The sequence below is a fragment of the Chiroxiphia lanceolata genome, chromosome 14, assembly GCF_009829145.1.
Source record: "Chiroxiphia lanceolata isolate bChiLan1 chromosome 14, bChiLan1.pri, whole genome shotgun sequence".
NCBI classification, from domain to species: Eukaryota; Metazoa; Chordata; class Aves; order Passeriformes; family Pipridae; genus Chiroxiphia; species Chiroxiphia lanceolata.
In genome coordinates, this window is record NC_045650.1 from 15,451,173 (window position 1) to 15,468,780 (window position 17,608).

Below are 17,608 nucleotides of genomic sequence, written 5' to 3' on the forward strand. Positions count from 1 at the left end.
GCAGCAGAAATGTCCTTATATAAATAGAAAATAACAATTAATTTACATTAATTATTAAAAAGAGATTGTGTAAATTTAAGAATTGGGGGAAAGTGCATTAAGTAGTTTATATAATGGAAATACAGCATCTCTTTGGTTTACCTTTAATTGTTGCATTTAATTTCAATACAGAAAAGTAAGACTGAAGGTAGAATGTTTGATACCAAATTCCCATGGTTTTGCTATAAAATTCATTATGTGGTTGACTAATACCATCACCTTAGTCCAACCCAAAGTAATTTAATTCTATGATTTGTGTTCTTATAACTGAAAAATATAGAGGTGTTTAATGTGAGGTTTCTAAGGAATTCAAAAATTGCAGTACAATTCTGCTTGTGGTTTTGCTAAATTTGCTATGATTTTTGTTAACTTCACCTCTACTTGATCAGTCCTGCCCATTATGAAGGGAAGGCAATTTGAGCTTTCCCTTGACCTGATAATTCATGTGAAAAGACCAACCTGTCAGCTGTTATGAAAAATAGGAACTCTTGTCTTCACTAAACATTTGTATTTTACCGAAGGAAATTGCACTAGGAATGGGACCTTTCACCAAGGACAGTCTGTGAGTTAAAGGAACTGATTGTGCCTATCATGTCATGGCTTGAAAGGGATGGGTGTTCTGCATGAAACACAAAGCTTCTAACTATTTAAGTTCCTCCTTTTTTTTAAGTAAAGGCACCTAGTAATTTTACCTAAAGCATTATTCAGATTAAGAACTTTAGTGCTGGCACAGGTCAGGCATTCCAAGAGTCTCAAGGATCTGCGTGTCTGGATAACACAGACTTCAAATGAGATTGCTGTCCATGACTCCTCTGGGCTGCTCTCAGAAGTCAAGTGAGATAGCACAAGATAAATGCTTAAATGCCACCAAATCAAATAACAGGTTTCAGATGTTGGACACGAGAAGTGAGTTCCACATGCCTTGCAGCAGTGAAATAATTTGCAGCAGTGTAGCACGTGGGCTACAATACTGGCACCCTGATGTACTAACACTGTGCAACATATACTTTAGCCAGTGATGCAGGACAGTGATAAATCAGGCTTCACCTTATCAGTAATTGGATATAACACAGCTCCTTTTGCAATGCATTCAGGGAAGAGAGTCGGGTTAAATGTCAATATGATTGTGGCAAATTTACATAGCTTTTACAGAGATAAAACACTTAACCAAATACTTGCTGCATTTTATTCTGTGACAGGGACTTACTTATATCTCACCATGCTGAAAAGGCACACAAAAATACCTAAAAATAATACAGCTCACTTTGGTCTCTGATGTTTCAGCCATGAAGTGAAAAAACAATTGTTAACAAAATTGGATGGGAGACAGGGAATAAAAGTGAAAAAGATCAAAGGGGGTTAGCTTCTTTTTTTTACCTTGGCTTCAGGACTGAGGTTTAGCAAGATGACATTTTGGAATCATCTAGGAGCTGTCAAAATTAAACATAAGAGAAAATCAGAAAGCTTAAGCTCAGTGGTCCAAGAGGAGCATTGGATTACCAACTCCAAGCTCACAAAAATGACTCAGTAAGAGGAGAGTATGAGGTGATTTATCTTCCCTGGGCTTTAAGCTTTCCCCTAGACTATTAGCTTTACATAAGTCTACCAGACATTTGTTTTTTAACTTCTATTTCAGTGAACATGTGTGTATCTTTCAAGAAAAAAACACCCAATATGTTTTAAAGCACTGAGATTCTCACAAAGCCAAGCTGTGCAAAGCAACCTTCAATGACATGAGATCACATGCTGGTTTTCCCCATATGATTCCTATGGGAATTATGTAAGTTGGAATTGTCTAGTGAAGCATCATCTTGGGTATGGTTTTGTTGCTGAAGGTGAAAGGCGTCCTATGAAGGAGTCAAGGAAGGTGTAACCAGATCACAACTGCTCACTTCTTACCAGCTTGGTACCGTGCCTCCCTTGTGATTGCCTGGACCAGTGGAAAATATTGCTCAGCTGAGGCTGGAGTTTCTGCTGAGCGTGGGCAAAGTGGTTTCTATTTATTTATTTTTAAAAGAAGGCTTATAATATCATCATGTTCATGAAAGTTGACAGCAAGATCAATACTTATTTTTGGTTGCTCATGCTTATAAAGTTACAATTGATGTTCAGTTTCACGTTTTAAGACCTGCAAGGGCTTTGCCTTTATTTTACTCCCCTCGTTTTCCATTTAATTTCTGATAGATATTTAGAGTTTTCATATCCTGCTGCTCTCTGCTATCACTATGGCTACCTCCTCCCAGCAAATCTGTTTTCCAAAGCTTGTTGCCACTAGAGCATTTCACGCTACATGTGAAAGTCCTTTGTTTTAAAAGTGATCAGAGATATTTTTTGACTTGAACCAACACATACTAGAACACCTTTGTGCCTTTGTGGTTTTTACCTGAACCTTTTGAACCATAGAATACTGTTGACAAATTATGGGAAAAAGAATGTTTGGAAAGGGCAAACAGCTCCTGCAAAACACTTTTGAGTCTCACTGACTCAAGGGAAAAGATGGTATCCAGAACAGATAAGTTACCTTGCTGAAGTGTCATGCTTAAAAGCACTTAGTAAACTCAGCACGGGGCCTTTGGGATCCAGTACACTACAGCTATTGTAGGAGATCAAGGAACACATTACACAGAAAGAATCTTGGGGTTTTTCTGCTTTTACACTAACAAAAAGAATGAAATGCACAATAACTGTTTCAGTAACCACACAAAAGCTATTCCATCCTGCAGTTGTACTCAGGGTAGTACCAATTCCCGAATACATTGTGGATTGTATCTTGATCTGTTACATATTGAATGGGGAAAATGACTGTGGTGGAAATGTGCTTCTCAAGAACCAGAAGGCCTGCTGTGGAGCTTGCTGTGTGCTGGGGTCATACCTGGCAGGTTGATGGGATGCTCCTGGAGGTATTTTTCAGCACATGAACCAGTATTACTCGTGGGTAGCTGTATGGTCTTGCAAAGCAGAATTAGGAACCTACTGGCATATTAACAGAACCAGTCTCCTACTGTGTACACAGTAAACTCAGACCAGTGCTAGAAATGTCTGCATTGGCTGTGAGAAAAAATGCTTTTGTAGTTCTTAATCTTTTATGTCGAGGATTAGTTCCCTAAGGTGAACTGTGAAGAAAGGAGATAGCAGATAGTCTGATCTTCTCAAAAGACTGTTACACACTATTACAATTGTTAGTGCTATGTCTCTTGGTCTTACTACTGTTGTTTTAGTGAAGCATGATATCATGTGTCATTAAAGGAATTCTAAGGAGTAGCAAGTCCTTGCTAATTTTCTAAAAGACTTTATCCTAACCTTGAGCAATTTTTAATTCTACCTTGCTCTGCCTAATTACAGATCCCTGTTTATCCTCCCCTGTGCTTCCACCTTCATGACACTTCCTTTGTATCCCACAGTTTGCACATATATGAGAGGCAGGATCTGCCCCTTCGCAGGAATCACTCCTCTTATGCTTTGTAAGTAGAATTACAATACAGAAAACATCACCTTAGTCAGAGCACAGTAGTCATGTACTTTGGTGTCCTTGTCAAATTACTAATTGCAAGGTTTTAATGTTTGAAATGGAGAGTTGCTTAACAGAAGAAGGTGACCTTCCTGTTAGCAATACCTGAATACTGATGAGTTTATTCACTTCCCCTCTAAGGGAGTTGTAGAAAGGGGAATAGAGGGTTGGTTAGATTCCATTATTAACAATAAATGGGAGCCAGATTATTTTGGGGTTTTTAACAACTGTATGCTGTAACTACACTGTGAATGCCATTCCAAACACCCTCTAAAATCTGCAGCAACTATTAATCTCAAGTAAATACAAAACAGAGTTTGTAGATGTTCAAGTAATAGACCAGCCCTTGACAGCCATCCACATTAAAGAATTCAGTAGCCTTATATGACATCTTGTTTACCCAGGCTTTCCTGTTTGGAGGTCTTATCTCCTTATTGTATTTACCATGTAACTTGAGGAATTGTCTGTGTCAATACTCATGTGCATGAAAGTTACTTCTAGGGGCAACATTGCACTGTTCTTGTCTGCCCTCACCAAGCACTTGGAACAGTGTGATTTCTTTGAGCAGTACTTCAGCTGTAGGCACGTTTCCTGAAACGGGGGAAGGGAGGGTCAGGAAGAACTCCAGTTCCTCAATCCACCCATCTCTTTTCTGGCCAGCACATCAGAGATGGAGGTGCCAGTGTCTAATTTGCCATGTTTATAGGCCAAACAGGAAATGGGAGAAACCATGACAGAGGTGTGCCTTTGATTCATTGCTTTTGGTGGTGATAACAGCACCTGCCTTACCTATTGCCCAGTACTCTGAAGTCAGTCTAAATAGTATCTTAGAAATGGCTCTCATGTGCACTACATGTGCTTGGGAAAACTCATGGTGTGAGATCACTGACTCAGGGCTTGGGGAGAGAGGGAGCGTGCTGCAGGTGAACAGATCTGCTTGACTCACTTCAGCCATAGAGAAATGACTGTAAATGAAATGAAGGCTTATAATGAGCATTTTTGGATTAGGAATATTTTTAACTGTTCTAGTGGACAGCTCTGCAGGTCAGACTGCAAGGAAGGACTACAATGGCATCTTATCATTTATCACAACAATGTTAACAAACTGAAAGTCTGTGCAGATGCCTCTGAATGATGTTTAGCTTACCCTTGAGTGCTAATGTTCACAGATGACTTAAAAGTATGATTGCTTTGATTCTGAAAGTACAGCTATGAAATTCTTTAAAGATAAAAGTGCTGGTTAGAGACTTATCAGCAGTATGTCTCAGGGGCTCATGTTTGCTATAGGTATTTCACTCATCACCATATGTGCCATAGGAGGCTACAGATATTAATGCAGGTTTTAATATCTTTAACAGGTCTCTCTCATTTTCTTCATAGCAGCTTGTACAGGAATAAATTTAATCTGTCCATAAAATAAAAGGGAAAACAGTGCTTTTTTGATATGATCTGTTTAGGGATAAATAAAATTGCCAATCAGAAGCTTCCTGTAATGATTAGTCACTTTTTATAATGCGTGAGAAATAAATGATAATGGATTTGGGATTAGTTATATTGATTCACTGAAAACTGCTTTGCTCTTTTTGAGTTTGACTAAACTGATCAAAGTGCCCAACCATTTGTTTCTGAAAACATGGTTTGTTAGAATCACTGAGTGATGCAGAAAAATTCCTTAGATTGGCTTTTCTGCCAAATGCAACTTCTGATGTCATCCCTGGAGGTCATGTGCAAGGGCAGGTTACATATGTGAAGTCAAGACATCCTTCCCAGGCAGAGCTCAACAGCTGGGGTATTTTATATTGCCTGACCGTATTCACTTAGTCTTAAAAGCACACTTTATCTTCCTTCTCAGAGGAAACTTTCTTGGAGACCATACCCAGGCATGGAAATCCTACTTCATAAGATCTGCTATGGGTCTGATAGTACAGCAATTTCTTACAGAGTCCCATGAATAGTATTTTTCCCACTAAAAACATTGCTGTGCTGAATTTTTACCATGCTCTAATGTGAGTCTGTCATAGAAAATATTTGCTTTTAAGATATTTAGCTGTTATGTTGGTGGCCTCATCTACATGACTAACATTTTGGCAAGCACTGCTGTGGACCCCCAAACCTTCAGTATATGCCTCAGCATATTGCTAAGCTATCAAACTGACAGATTTGGTGCTCAGTCGTAGGTGTGGGAGACTGATATTCATAGGGGCTGCTGGGACTTCTAGCAGAGTGACTAAGGAGGAGTGCTGTACAAGGTATCAACAGTTCAGCCAGGGTTTAGGTTTAACCCTTCCTGTGACATCCTTGACTCATCACAGCGAATACAGCAGTGGTTTAGTTCAGGAGCTGAACGACAGGCTGCTCAAAGGCCCATAGACATCCGGGGTGGAGTGGACATCTGAGCTGTGAGACCAGTTTGTCCAAGATACACTATTAAGGCTGTGATTTCAGTGTCTGCAATCATTCATTGGCGTCATCCCAACTTGCTTTTTAGCTTCAGAATTTGTGTGCTGTTTGAAAAAGAACTTTACTTGTGTAATTTGTTCTTCTAGTGGACTGAACTTAAGATGATTGCTACATACTCATGTTAGGCAAACCAGGAAATCCATATCAAGTACCACTTATTGTATTTGCATTTGAAAGAAGCAAGCGTTATGGTAATTAAATGCATGTGCAATAGCAAAATAATTCCTTGGCTTTTTGCATAAAAAGTCTCCAGATGAAGAGAAGTGTCACTTGGGGATGCAATGTTCAATACTTTTCCAGCAGCTGATCTGTGCTAGGAGAGTTGCTAATACCTGTGAGATACACTGCTTATACACAACATTAATTCCAAAATATGCAGTCATCAAATACACTGAACAGCATTCATGAGCTGCTTGCATATCCTGTGTTCTGTAGTAACTGAACTCATAGTAACAGTGTTCTTGATTTGATTCAAGCTTTTCCAGCATGTCCAGAAAGGAAGTACAAGACCCACATAAAAATAAACTTCACTGTAATAGTTTAGAGAAAGTACATGTGCTTGAACGTGTGTGCACACACTGTGTAATACACAATATACCGGACTTCTGAGTCACACATCCCGTGGAACATTAGGGTTGTGACAGGTCATTTTAGCCAATGTTCCTGGTAAGCTTATGGTGAGTGCATACACAGTGTATTTGAGGTCACAGGTATGATTCCTTATAGACCAGAGAGACAGATTATTTTCTACCCTATTCTCTTAAAAACTTAGCAAAGCAAACCAGTTATGGGAAACTAAAGCATTCTGTACTGTTTGAAAATATCTGAAAATGCATAACTGATGAATTTTATGTGTTTAATTGGCTTACCCTTCCTCAGCTTTATAGTTTTTTTCCAGTAGATCTGCTCTCTTCTGAAATATTCCTACAGGTATTTTAACAAAATAGCTATCATGCATTGCAAAAAATTTTAGATTGAATTCAGGTTTGCAGTTTTGTCAGCTTTTTCAGTGATGAGAAAAAGGTTCTTCTGGCTGTGGGAGGTGGGTCTGTTTTAGCATTGGTACCCACTCCAGTGAAAGAAGCCAGCAATTTGGGGAACACTGGTAGGAACTCCTTGGCGGTTTTAGGGCAAAGTTGCTATATTTCAGCTTCAGATTCTCCAGACACACAGAGTTTCCTACGTTTCTGCCTCCTGTTTTCCATCGCACATGTAGTTTAATGCCTGATCAGAACGCCGCTGACTGTTCCCTTTCCCAGGGGAGCTGCGGCTCAGAGTGCTCAGAGACTCGTGCAAGGAGTAAACGTGGGCAAGGAACCCGCGGGAGCAGCGCTGCGACCTCAACGCGGAGAGTCCCGCTTCTCCCGGCCGGGCCCATCCCGCCGATCGCGGGGCAGCGGCGCCACCGCGCGGGGCGCGGGGGAACTGCGGCACCGGGCGGGGTTAAAGCTCGGGACCGCCCCGGGACCGCCCCGGGGCGGCTCGCCGGGACATGGCGGCGGCTGTTCGGCCCTGCCTGGGCCTGCTCCTGTCCCTGGTCCTGCTGCGCCTGCCCCCGGGAGCCGTCGCGGCCGCCCGGGCGGGGCCCGGAGGTGGGCTCGCTCTCGGGGGGCTCGCTCTCGGGGGGCTCGCTCTCGGGGGGCTCGCTCTCGGGGGGCTCGCTCTCGGGGGGCTCGCTCTCGGGGGGCTCGCTCTCGGGGGGAGCCGGGGATGCTCCGGGGGAGCCGCGGGTGCGGCGGGACGGAGGGAAGCGGCCGGCGGGCGATGCAGGGCTGGGCTGGGGGCTCCATGTATCCAAGAGGGCGTTTTAAGAAATACGCATGTAATTAATTTGAGAAAAAAAAAAAAAGTATTTTTATCTGTTCAGAGCAGCATTATACGGCATGAGACTGTTTTTTACCTGTGGCTTAACACCCCCTCTCAGAGCTTGTAGGGGTAAGCCCATAAAGCACCCTCTTTATTTTGCACCACCTTTCTGTAGCCAGCTGAAGAAAATATCTGTAGCAGCTGGAGAAAACGGGAATAAGCAATGAAATGGGAAGGGAAATGAAAACCACTGCAGTTCTGTCTAGGCCAAATAAGAATTCTTACCTGTAGAAGAATTAATTCTTCTACCTGTATAAGAATTAATCCTGTTGTTTACATTTCCTTACAAAGATATTGATTCTATGATGTTCAGTATTCTTGCCCATCTAATTAATTTTTTTTCTTATATGCGCTTCAGGGTTAAAACCAGCATAAAGTAGCCTCTGCTTACTGCAGCTCAAGTTAATTTGTTCTTAATTGTGTTTCTTCACAGATGGCATGAATATCCTGTTTATAGTTGTGGATGATCTCCGTCCTGTTCTGGGCTGTTATGGAGATAAGCTTGTTAAATCTCCCAACATTGATCAACTTGCTTCTCGAAGTATTGTGTTCAGCAATGCATATGCCCAGGTGAGATAAATGACTTAAGCATATTTTCTCTATGCAAAATAATTACTGGTTTTGTCACAGTAGGTGTTAGGCAGACCAGTGGAAAAAGCAAGTATTTAATAATTTTAAGTATTTACAGTAGAAAATAAATGGTTAGCCTGACCTGTGGTATGTGAACCTATCTTTACTAAGGTGAAAAAAATGAAAATAGGGCATTTAAATTATGGTACTTATGTAGCCCTTGGAGGAGTGTAATGCATTTTCAGTGTTAGCAGTCAAGTGTTGCTTAAAAATGCTGTTTTACTAAATTAGAATTATTTTTTTCTACTGCTTATAAAAGAGTATATTTTACTTTTTAATCTTTTCTTTTGAGGAAATTGATTGAATAGGCTGCTGTGGAGGGGCAGTTTGTGTGGTAAGCATGACTTAGATAGAGGACTCAAAGTCTCACTAATTGCTCTTCACTTGGATGCTCTGCATAGGATGCCTACAGTCCCAAGTTTCTCTCTGCTGAGAAATTAGAAGTCTGAGTCTAATTCTGACTGGGGAATAGGACTTCAAAGCAATAACTCTTGGTTCTTGTCAGTCTGAAGCAGAATTGGTGAGGCCTTTGGACCGTAACCCAGACCTTTTGTGTTTATCCTTTCATTATTCTTAAGGCAGTCCAGATCAACTAGACTTTGGGTTTTTATCAGCACAGTCCACCTGCCACTGCTGCTTAATTCCAGGTGATGTGAGCAACCAGATTTCAAAAGCACTGCCTTTATGGAACCTGATTATTTTTTTTCTTTCTCTTTTGTGTTACTAGCTCCATAACCAAAGTTTTTAGTGCTTAGGAATTGGCTATTTGATATGATGAAAAATTATAGATAGTTAAGTGTCTATCTTGGTAAAAGCTTGCAACTGGGAATGGATATTGCTTAATAAGGATGCTGTTCGTTCCAGCCTGAAGTGGATTGAAACATTCTCCCTGCAGTTCCGGAGCCTTCTCAGATGTTCTGCCCAGCCAGGCCTCAGTCAGTTTGTACTTGTGTTTTGCTCTCTGTTCCAAACTGATTCTCTCTTTGGCTGGCTCTCTCCCCAGCAAGCCCTGTGTGCTCCCAGCAGGGTGTCCTTTCTCACTGGCCGCAGACCTGACACCACCCGGCTGTATGATTTCTACTCCTACTGGAGGGTACACGCAGGAAACTATTCCACACTGCCCCAGTATTTCAAGGAAAATGGCTACGTGACCCTGTCTGTGGGGAAAGTTTTTCATCCTGGTATGGTTTGAATTGTCATTTGCTTTACATACAAATGCTTAACGTGTGTTAAGACTTATATGACTATCGGTGTGTTGTTCCTGTCTATCTTGAGAACCTAAATCACAACCACAGATTTTACAGTGATTGGAGGTTGATTTTAAATCCTAAGTCCTAAGGCATTAGAGATGACTGTATTAGATGACTCTTACCTAGTGAATATTTTCACATCTTGTCTAGGAATTGTGGAAAAAAATGCCTACATTCTAAAAATACGTCTGGAAGTGAGGTATTTGCTGAATATGAAGCTACTGAACACCCTCATTGGCTTAGTTCTGCCTGCATGTGCTTCATGTTGTGGTTGTGAGTGTGGATCAGGACATACAGAATGTATGATAATGCTACAAGTTCAGCAGGAAATTAGTTCACTAGTTAAAAAGCAGTAACGCTACTGAGTTGAAAAATACTGTAATACTGACCCTCTTTTTGGTAGTTTTTTATCCTAGAACTAAACTTGTGTGGATATATGAACTTTCAGTTGATAGTAAAGCTAATCAAGGATGTGCATGAAGACTGTGATTAATCCTGGGGTTTTGGGGAGGGTTTTTTCTTGCTGTTCCTTGAAGTAATTTCCCTGAGGAATTACTCCCATTTAGTAAGGCTCTTCAACAGGCTTGAATCTTACTCACCAGTAAAAAGTGTATTCTGGAGAAAAATGTCTGTCTTAAACTTTTTTACTTTTATTTCTTGGCTTTCTTTTTGTCTGCTGTCAAAGATTATTTGAAATGTTTCTTCATTTGCATATTTAAAAAAGACCCCACAACTGAAAACCAGTTAAACTTGTGTTTGAGCTCTTCCTGGTTCAGTGAACTATTAGAGAATTTCTAATATCTTTTTCCTTTTCAGGGGTTTCATCCAATCACAGTGATGACTATCCGTACAGTTGGTCCATTCCACCCTTTCATCCTTCAACTGAAAAGTATGAAAATCATAAGGTAAGAATGATCTGTGGGACTCTCACAGGAGAGTTTTCAGGATATAGCCATCCTGCAGATGTTTTAACCATTTCTAAATTGGTATTTGGAAACTTAAGTTACTGAGATATAAGCAAGAGTGGTCTTAATTTGTGTATATGTCATTAATTCCTTTGTCTGAAAAGTGCAGTTGTCAACTTGCACACTGGTCTGGCTTTGCTTAGTAAGTGACAAAACATTGTCAATAGTCTTAGTGAATTTAATGCAATAAGGAGCCCAGGACTGAGTGAGTGGGGGTCATAATTAGAGTAATCTTTAAATAATCTGAAACTTTATAATCTGATTCAGTTTTCTAGAATGTTTGTTACTTTTAAGTGTGACCAAAACAATGTTTATGCAAACATTGCATTAGCATCATGTGTTGGAGTCTGTGCATGGCCCAGCAGGAGCTGCAGCCATGAGGGTACAGGGAGCCTCAGCAGTGCTTTGGTCTTGTGTTTATTGCAGGAAAAGGCTGGTTTTAACAACAACAGTATTTGCATCCATGACATAAAGAAAAGTATGTTCTTTTAGCAACTCTCCCAAACACCCTGCTGAGGCCACCTTTCCCTGACAACTGTTTAGTCCAGTTTATCTCTCTTCACTGATTGCACATCAGCCACTGCTGGCATTTGCTCAGAAACTAAGTCAGTAGCTTCCAGGCAGCTTTCTGTGAACTCTTGGGATCGGAAGGAGTTTAAATGCATGTGTATGGCATAATTGAATACTGCTGCATTGCCAATAAGTCAGAGATTCTATTCATCATAGAAACTGTGGGGTTTTCCCCTGTGTGACCACGTTTAATCTTCTACCCAGCTTTAGAGAGGATTTCTGCTTTTCCACACACATGAATGTTGTATTCTTTTGTTGGCAGAAGGTTTGAGAAACAGATTGGTTTAAAAGTTATGGAACAGAGTATTTTGTCTTTGCTTTTATGGAAGTTACTTAACTAATTTTTTTTTTTTTTTTTTTTAAATAAAGACTTGTAGGGGAAAAGATGGAAAACTTCATGCGAACTTGGTGTGCCCGGTGGATGTGTCAGAAATGCCCAAGGGTACTCTGCCTGATATTCAGAGCACTGAAGAGGCCATACGTTTACTGAACGTTATGAAAGCCAACAAGCAAAAATTCTTCCTGGCTGTTGGTTACCACAAGCCACATATCCCACTGAGGTACCCTCAGGTAAGGAAACGGGAACCTGCAGGAAAAGGAACTTAGACAATCGTTGCTTTTGCTTTGCAGAGCTGTTTCCACAAATGCTTTGTTGCTGTTGTTTCTGGGAAGCGAGCTGAAAACCAGCCTTGGTTTGGTGTAACGTCAGGAGTCATCTGTGGTGCATTTCAGAATGTTTAATGACAATGAATTGTGACTTCTCAGCCAAAAGCCAGGCTTCTACCACCATAATAGTGACTGCTACTGCATGGAGATGGGGCTCAGCTTGATGGAGTATGACATAATGAGGCCTTAAAAGATCTTGTATTCCATTCCCTGTTTGAGTTGATGGCAAAATTCCTACTGATTTTGGTGAAAGTGCTGTTGGACCTTTTATTGCAATGTTATTTTGAGATACAGGAGGCTGGGTTTAGGTGCTTACTAACTCAGTATTTTTCAGGAATTGGTTGGAGCTGACTTGTATTGCTACATTTTACACTGTGAGGGAAGGGGAATGAAGCCCTGTAAATTGTAACATTTAAGGGTCATGCAAGGGGAAATGATTGCTGTTTTACAACACAGAGTTTACAGTAAATCTGAGGTGAGGACAGTTTTTATATGTGTTTTGTATTGTAAAGGAATTTCTCAAGTTGTACCCGTTGGAAAATATCCCATTAGCCCCAGATCCCTGGGTGCCTGAGAAACTACCTTCTGTGGCCTACAACCCCTGGACAGATATCAGACAGAGGGATGATGTGGAAGCATTAAATGTTAGTTTCCCTTATGGACCACTTCCAGAGGAATTCCAGGTAAGCTGTCAACACAGGGCACTGAAGTCAAACTGCCTCCACTTGTTCAAGTGCAAGGAGGGAGTCGGCTGTTCTTAGATGTTCCCAGTTATTCAGCAGTTGTCAATTTGCAAATTTGACAATTGCATACTGTCACCTCTATAGACAAACCTTCTCTGTCACTGCAGTTTGGTTGGCTTATGAGGGAATGTATGTAGCAGGTTTAGCAGTGTTATGTTTGTGCTCCTATCTGAGTCTGTTTATCTGTTTCAAGCAAGCACAAAGGGTATCTTTTGCAAGCTTTTCCTTGGCTTTCCAGTGCTTATGCCAAAATAAGGTGCACTGACTGGATCAAGGGAATGGATTGGTTTGCAGTGTTTTGCTTGAAGGCACTTCTGGGAGATAGAATTTTCAGACTGCCCCCTCCCCTTTTACATTTTCTGGGACATTAATCAGGCTACAGACACTCAAAAAATAAAGCTTTAAAAGTAAAATCCCATAGTTCTTTTGCACAGCCACACCCACTGGTTCTCCTGTGTGTGTGTCTGGGGAAAAACTGACTTTTGTTCCCTCTCTCCTGTTTCCTTAACTTGCAGCGGCAGATCCGTCAGAGTTACTACGCAGCAGTTTCTTACCTGGATGTGCAGGTTGGCCTGCTCCTGAATGCTTTGGATAATGTAGGACTCTCAAATAACACAATGGTAGTTTTTACTGCTGACCATGGTAAACATTTCAATCTTTCACCAGCTCACTTAATAACTTCATTGTGCAACTAAAGGCTGGCACATTAATCCAGTGTGTGTTTCTGTGACGTACAGCAGAGCTGCCGTCCCTTGTATCTCTGGTTGGTCTCTCTGATTGAAGGGACTGGCTCTGGCTTCTGTGGCTGCACAGTTCTGTCCCCACAGGCACCTCTTTAATCAGGCTGAGGGTTTGCTGGTGAGGGATGAGGCTGCCTGCCAGGACTGGGGCTGAGCTTGCTGTATTCCCAACCCCTGCTCAAGGAGTGACTCTTGCTGGGAACAGTCCTGTGAAAGAAGAGCGACCATTCCTCCCCCCTTACCATTTGTAGAGAGCTATCTGGTGCAGTGGCTGCACCACAAGCTTTCTCATTAATGGCTCAAGTGTGTTTTCTTGCACTTGTCATTGCTGCTTGCAGAGCATCTAAACTCATAGTGATATGGTCCCCCCTCATAAGTGAGGTCTTGTACACTCTGGATCCTGGTGGTAAAAAAATGAATTTGATCTGTGGGACCAATACATCAAGCATTTAATGGTTGTTTCAGTACTCTAATATTCTTTTAAATAACCCATTAATGGGGGACTGGCTTAGCTGACTTAAACCACTTAGGATGTGACTTAACTACATTGATTTATAGTCACAAATTTAGTTAATTTGGGTTGATTTTTTTGTATAAACAAGCCCTCATGAGTTGTAGAGCAATGGGGTTAATATTTTTGGTACTAAAGTGACTCTAGAAGTTCCTACTGACTTGCCACTTGACTTGGACTTTCCATTTTAAACTGAATTCCTCTTTCCCTTGTGTGGAGAACTGTGAATAATTGGTGTTTCCTGTGCCATGGCTGGCAAAGTGATTCAAAATATCATGTGTTAACACAGCTGTCATAGAGTTCCTTTATCTTCCCCCAAGTGAAGTTGGCAGTAAATCTGCCTAGAAGGAAATCATGTTGGCATCTCTTTCAAGAGGAAGAGGAGAGCTAAAAAGTTTTATCTCTATTGCTTCCTCAGGAGTAACGTCCTGATATGGCAGTCTGGCATGGATAGCAGCCTTGGCTCCAAGGGATGTTCAGTTACAGTGTTAACAGGAGTAATGGAGAGCTGGCAGCTGCCCAAAACTTAAATGAGTGCTTTGTGGTATTGATCTGGAGACTCTTGCAGGAGCTGTGACACATTCCAGTTCCTCTTTTCTGCTGTTGTAATGCTAATTGCTTAATTCTAATCTAGAGCAGGGGAAATAAGGAAAGGTGTAATTATTTCCTTAATAAAGAGTATCAAGTTGCAAGACTGAGGTGGCTGTTGAAATAGCTTTCACATTAGTGAAAAATCTTCTTATATCTAAGTACAGATTATTTACCTTTTAATATAACCTTTATAAAAAGACTAGTGGCCCTAACAGCCAGAGTCAATTTACAATGAAAAAGAAATGACTACTAAATTACAGCCCAGTATCTGCTCTGAATTGTGTTCTTTGTCACCTAGGATGGTCCCTGGGAGAACATGGTGAATGGGCAAAATACAGCAATTTTGATGTTGCTACCCGTGTGCCGCTGATGTTTTATGTACCAGGAATGACAACTTCCCCTGTCAGTCAAGGAATGAGGATCTTCCCCTACCTGGACCCTTTTAGCCATATTGTAGGCTCAGTACCTCAAGGTAAATTTCCAGTGTTTATGTTTTGTTTGCAGTGGATATATACAAAGCAGAGGTGATGATGTAATGATACTTTGCCTACAGGCACCTTGTGAATTTGCTTTGTCTTTCTGAAGAGTTCTTTTACAAAGTGATGGATATTCTTGTCTTTAAGGCTGCACATTTGAGAAACATAAGTGGAAAAGTATTCTTGTTTAAAGTACATCATAAATGTATAGCCTGGCATCTTCAGAGCTAACTGCCACCCTTTAATTGCCTTCATTTTGGTACCCCACAAATCCAGTACAAAGTACTTTCGATAAAACACCAGCTGAATCATCAGAGTAAGTTTCTAGAGCATTCTACCGGTGTCGTCAAACCATCACGTTCTGTAACTTGTATTTTGATATTTTTTTCTTCTAGGGCAAAGCAAAAAAGTGGTGGAGCTGGTGTCTCTGTTTCCAACACTTGCTGAACTCGCTGGCCTGCAGATTCCTCCCACGTGCCCCGAGACGTCGTTCCACGTTGCCCTGTGCACGGAAGGGACAAGCATTGTCCGCTACTTTAATGCCTCTGAGGAGAAGGTGCAGGAAGGGAAGGAGGGCTGTGGTGACACTGCCAGGTGTTTTAATGAAGAGCCTGTTGCTCTCAGCCAGTATCCCCGGCCTGCAGACACTCCCCAGTGGAACTCTGACAAGCCGAAGCTGAAAGACATCAGGATCATGGGCTATTCCATGCGCACCATTGACTACAGGTACACGGTGTGGGTTCAGTTTAATCCTGACAACTTCAGCGCTGACTTTGAGGATGTCCATGCAGGAGAGTTGTACATGATGGAGACTGACCCAAACCAGGATTACAACATCTATAACACCACCTCACGTGGTTGGTTTTTCAAAAGGATTCTTGGCTTTCTGAAGCACTAGGGTTCGGGAACGTCTCTGTGCCTGTTCTTGCAGCTGAATTAATGCTTCCCCCCTTTTGTATAAAACCTTTCTGTTGTACAGAAAACACTTGGATTGAATTAAAATCCTGTCTGTATCAAAACACTAGCTATTGCCTTTTTCTTGTTGCAGCCCTTACTGCACTGGAGGTAGTCAGAGGGAATTTCTGCAATTACGTTTTAAAACACAAGGTCGCAACACTTTTGGAAAGGCCACACAGAGTATGCAGGCCCATACTATGAAACATCTCTGTGATCTTCTGTAGCAAGTGAAGAATTGAATTTCATTATCTGTGCTGAAACTGTTGATATGAAAGGTGGAAAACCAGAACCTTTTGTGTTTGAAAGGCTGTGCAGAGGATGTGTGTCCCTACACAGGTCCTGTCCCGTTTACTTAGGAGGCTTGGGGCTGGAGTGGTCAAGGAGACATTTGGTGGTGGTGAAGGGCCGGGGTGTCTGCTGTCATCAGCCTTACCTCTGTCTACAGCTAAAAGAGAAACTTCATGTGTTTCATTCAAAATTTAATTATTTTAAATAAAAGCTTTAATTTGGAAATTCATACTTCTTATCATACAGCAGGAGAATCTGAACTTTTGATTAATGTGTGTGAAATTAGTGCTTTCATCACTGAAACACTAAATAAGACTGGGGGCTTAAGATAACACCAATATGCTCTTCTGGATATTTTCCTGAGGATTGGTCTAATTGGTCTCCACAGGTTAAAGGAGGTGGAAACCTTTAGCTCCTGTAGCTTGCTGGTGGTTGAACTGCTCAGTGCACTTGAGGGTTGTCATGTCCAGTGACAGAGACCCGGATGTTTGCATTCTTCGGTGCTAACTGGGGTTTGGCAGTCTCTGTTTTGGACTAGGATAGCTAAAAGCCTCCCATTTAGTTTTAAGTTTTTAGTGTGGCGTTTATCAGCACAGGATGTGGAGCATTAGTTGTCCCAAGCAGTGCCGTAAGTAATTTCCAGATGGACAAAAGCATTAAGGTAAATATGTTTGGGAGCTTGTATCTGAGAAAAACGGGTTTGCTGAGTATTTTATTTGAGTGCTGTCTGTACCATGTGCTCACAACCACAAGGTACACAGTGCTTTAGTGTGAGGGCAGTAATTTGTGTTGTGTTCTATCAGCCTGCTGGATTTCTGCATTTCTGTCTTGGTAATTGAGGGTCTTGGAATTCGAGCCTTAGCAAATAAGAGCTTGTTCAGATGGTGTTAACTCCTGCTACCTTCCTTAATGAACTGCTCCAGTTCCTACAAAAAGCCAGCCATTACTTGTCTTCCTCAGATAAATTGCTTTTAATATCCTAGAGAAGCCACAGACATAACTTTATTTCATTAAAATCCACGTGACAGTCTTATTCCTAATTAATGTGGAGATACCCACATGAATCTGTTTCTCTCTTAGAAGACAGCGATTATTTAGTGCCTTTAAACTCAATTAGAATATATTTCTTATGAACTTGTCATTTGTTTTACTCAGCCCAAGATCCTGTGTGTTCTGCAGCATTATTATTCCAGGTGAAAATGTATTTTCCTCTTATTTATGCATGTATACTTAGATCCTCAGCTGATGTGAAGTGCTTCAGTTGCAGGTAGCAGATTCAATGTAGCTGTACCAATTTCACACTGGCTGAAGGTGTGTTTTACTCAGAGCAGTGCTAGACAGAGTTTTG

At 41.3% G+C, this 17,608-nt stretch overlaps 1 protein-coding gene across 1 annotated transcript; it reads left to right on the forward strand.

The window, feature by feature from the left end:
- The first annotated feature begins 7,480 nt into the window (after positions 1 to 7,480).
- IDS (iduronate 2-sulfatase) lies at positions 7,481 to 16,422 on the forward strand. The gene is made up of 9 exons (XM_032702333.1): positions 7,481 to 7,599; positions 8,307 to 8,443; positions 9,507 to 9,684; positions 10,570 to 10,658; positions 11,658 to 11,858; positions 12,467 to 12,637; positions 13,213 to 13,339; positions 14,838 to 15,011; positions 15,411 to 16,422. Exons 1-9 carry the CDS (start codon positions 7,500 to 7,502, stop codon positions 15,911 to 15,913), a joined length of 1,680 nt encoding a protein of 559 aa, XP_032558224.1. The 5' UTR covers positions 7,481 to 7,499; the 3' UTR covers positions 15,914 to 16,422.
- Positions 16,423 to 17,608: the final 1,186 nt, after the last annotated feature.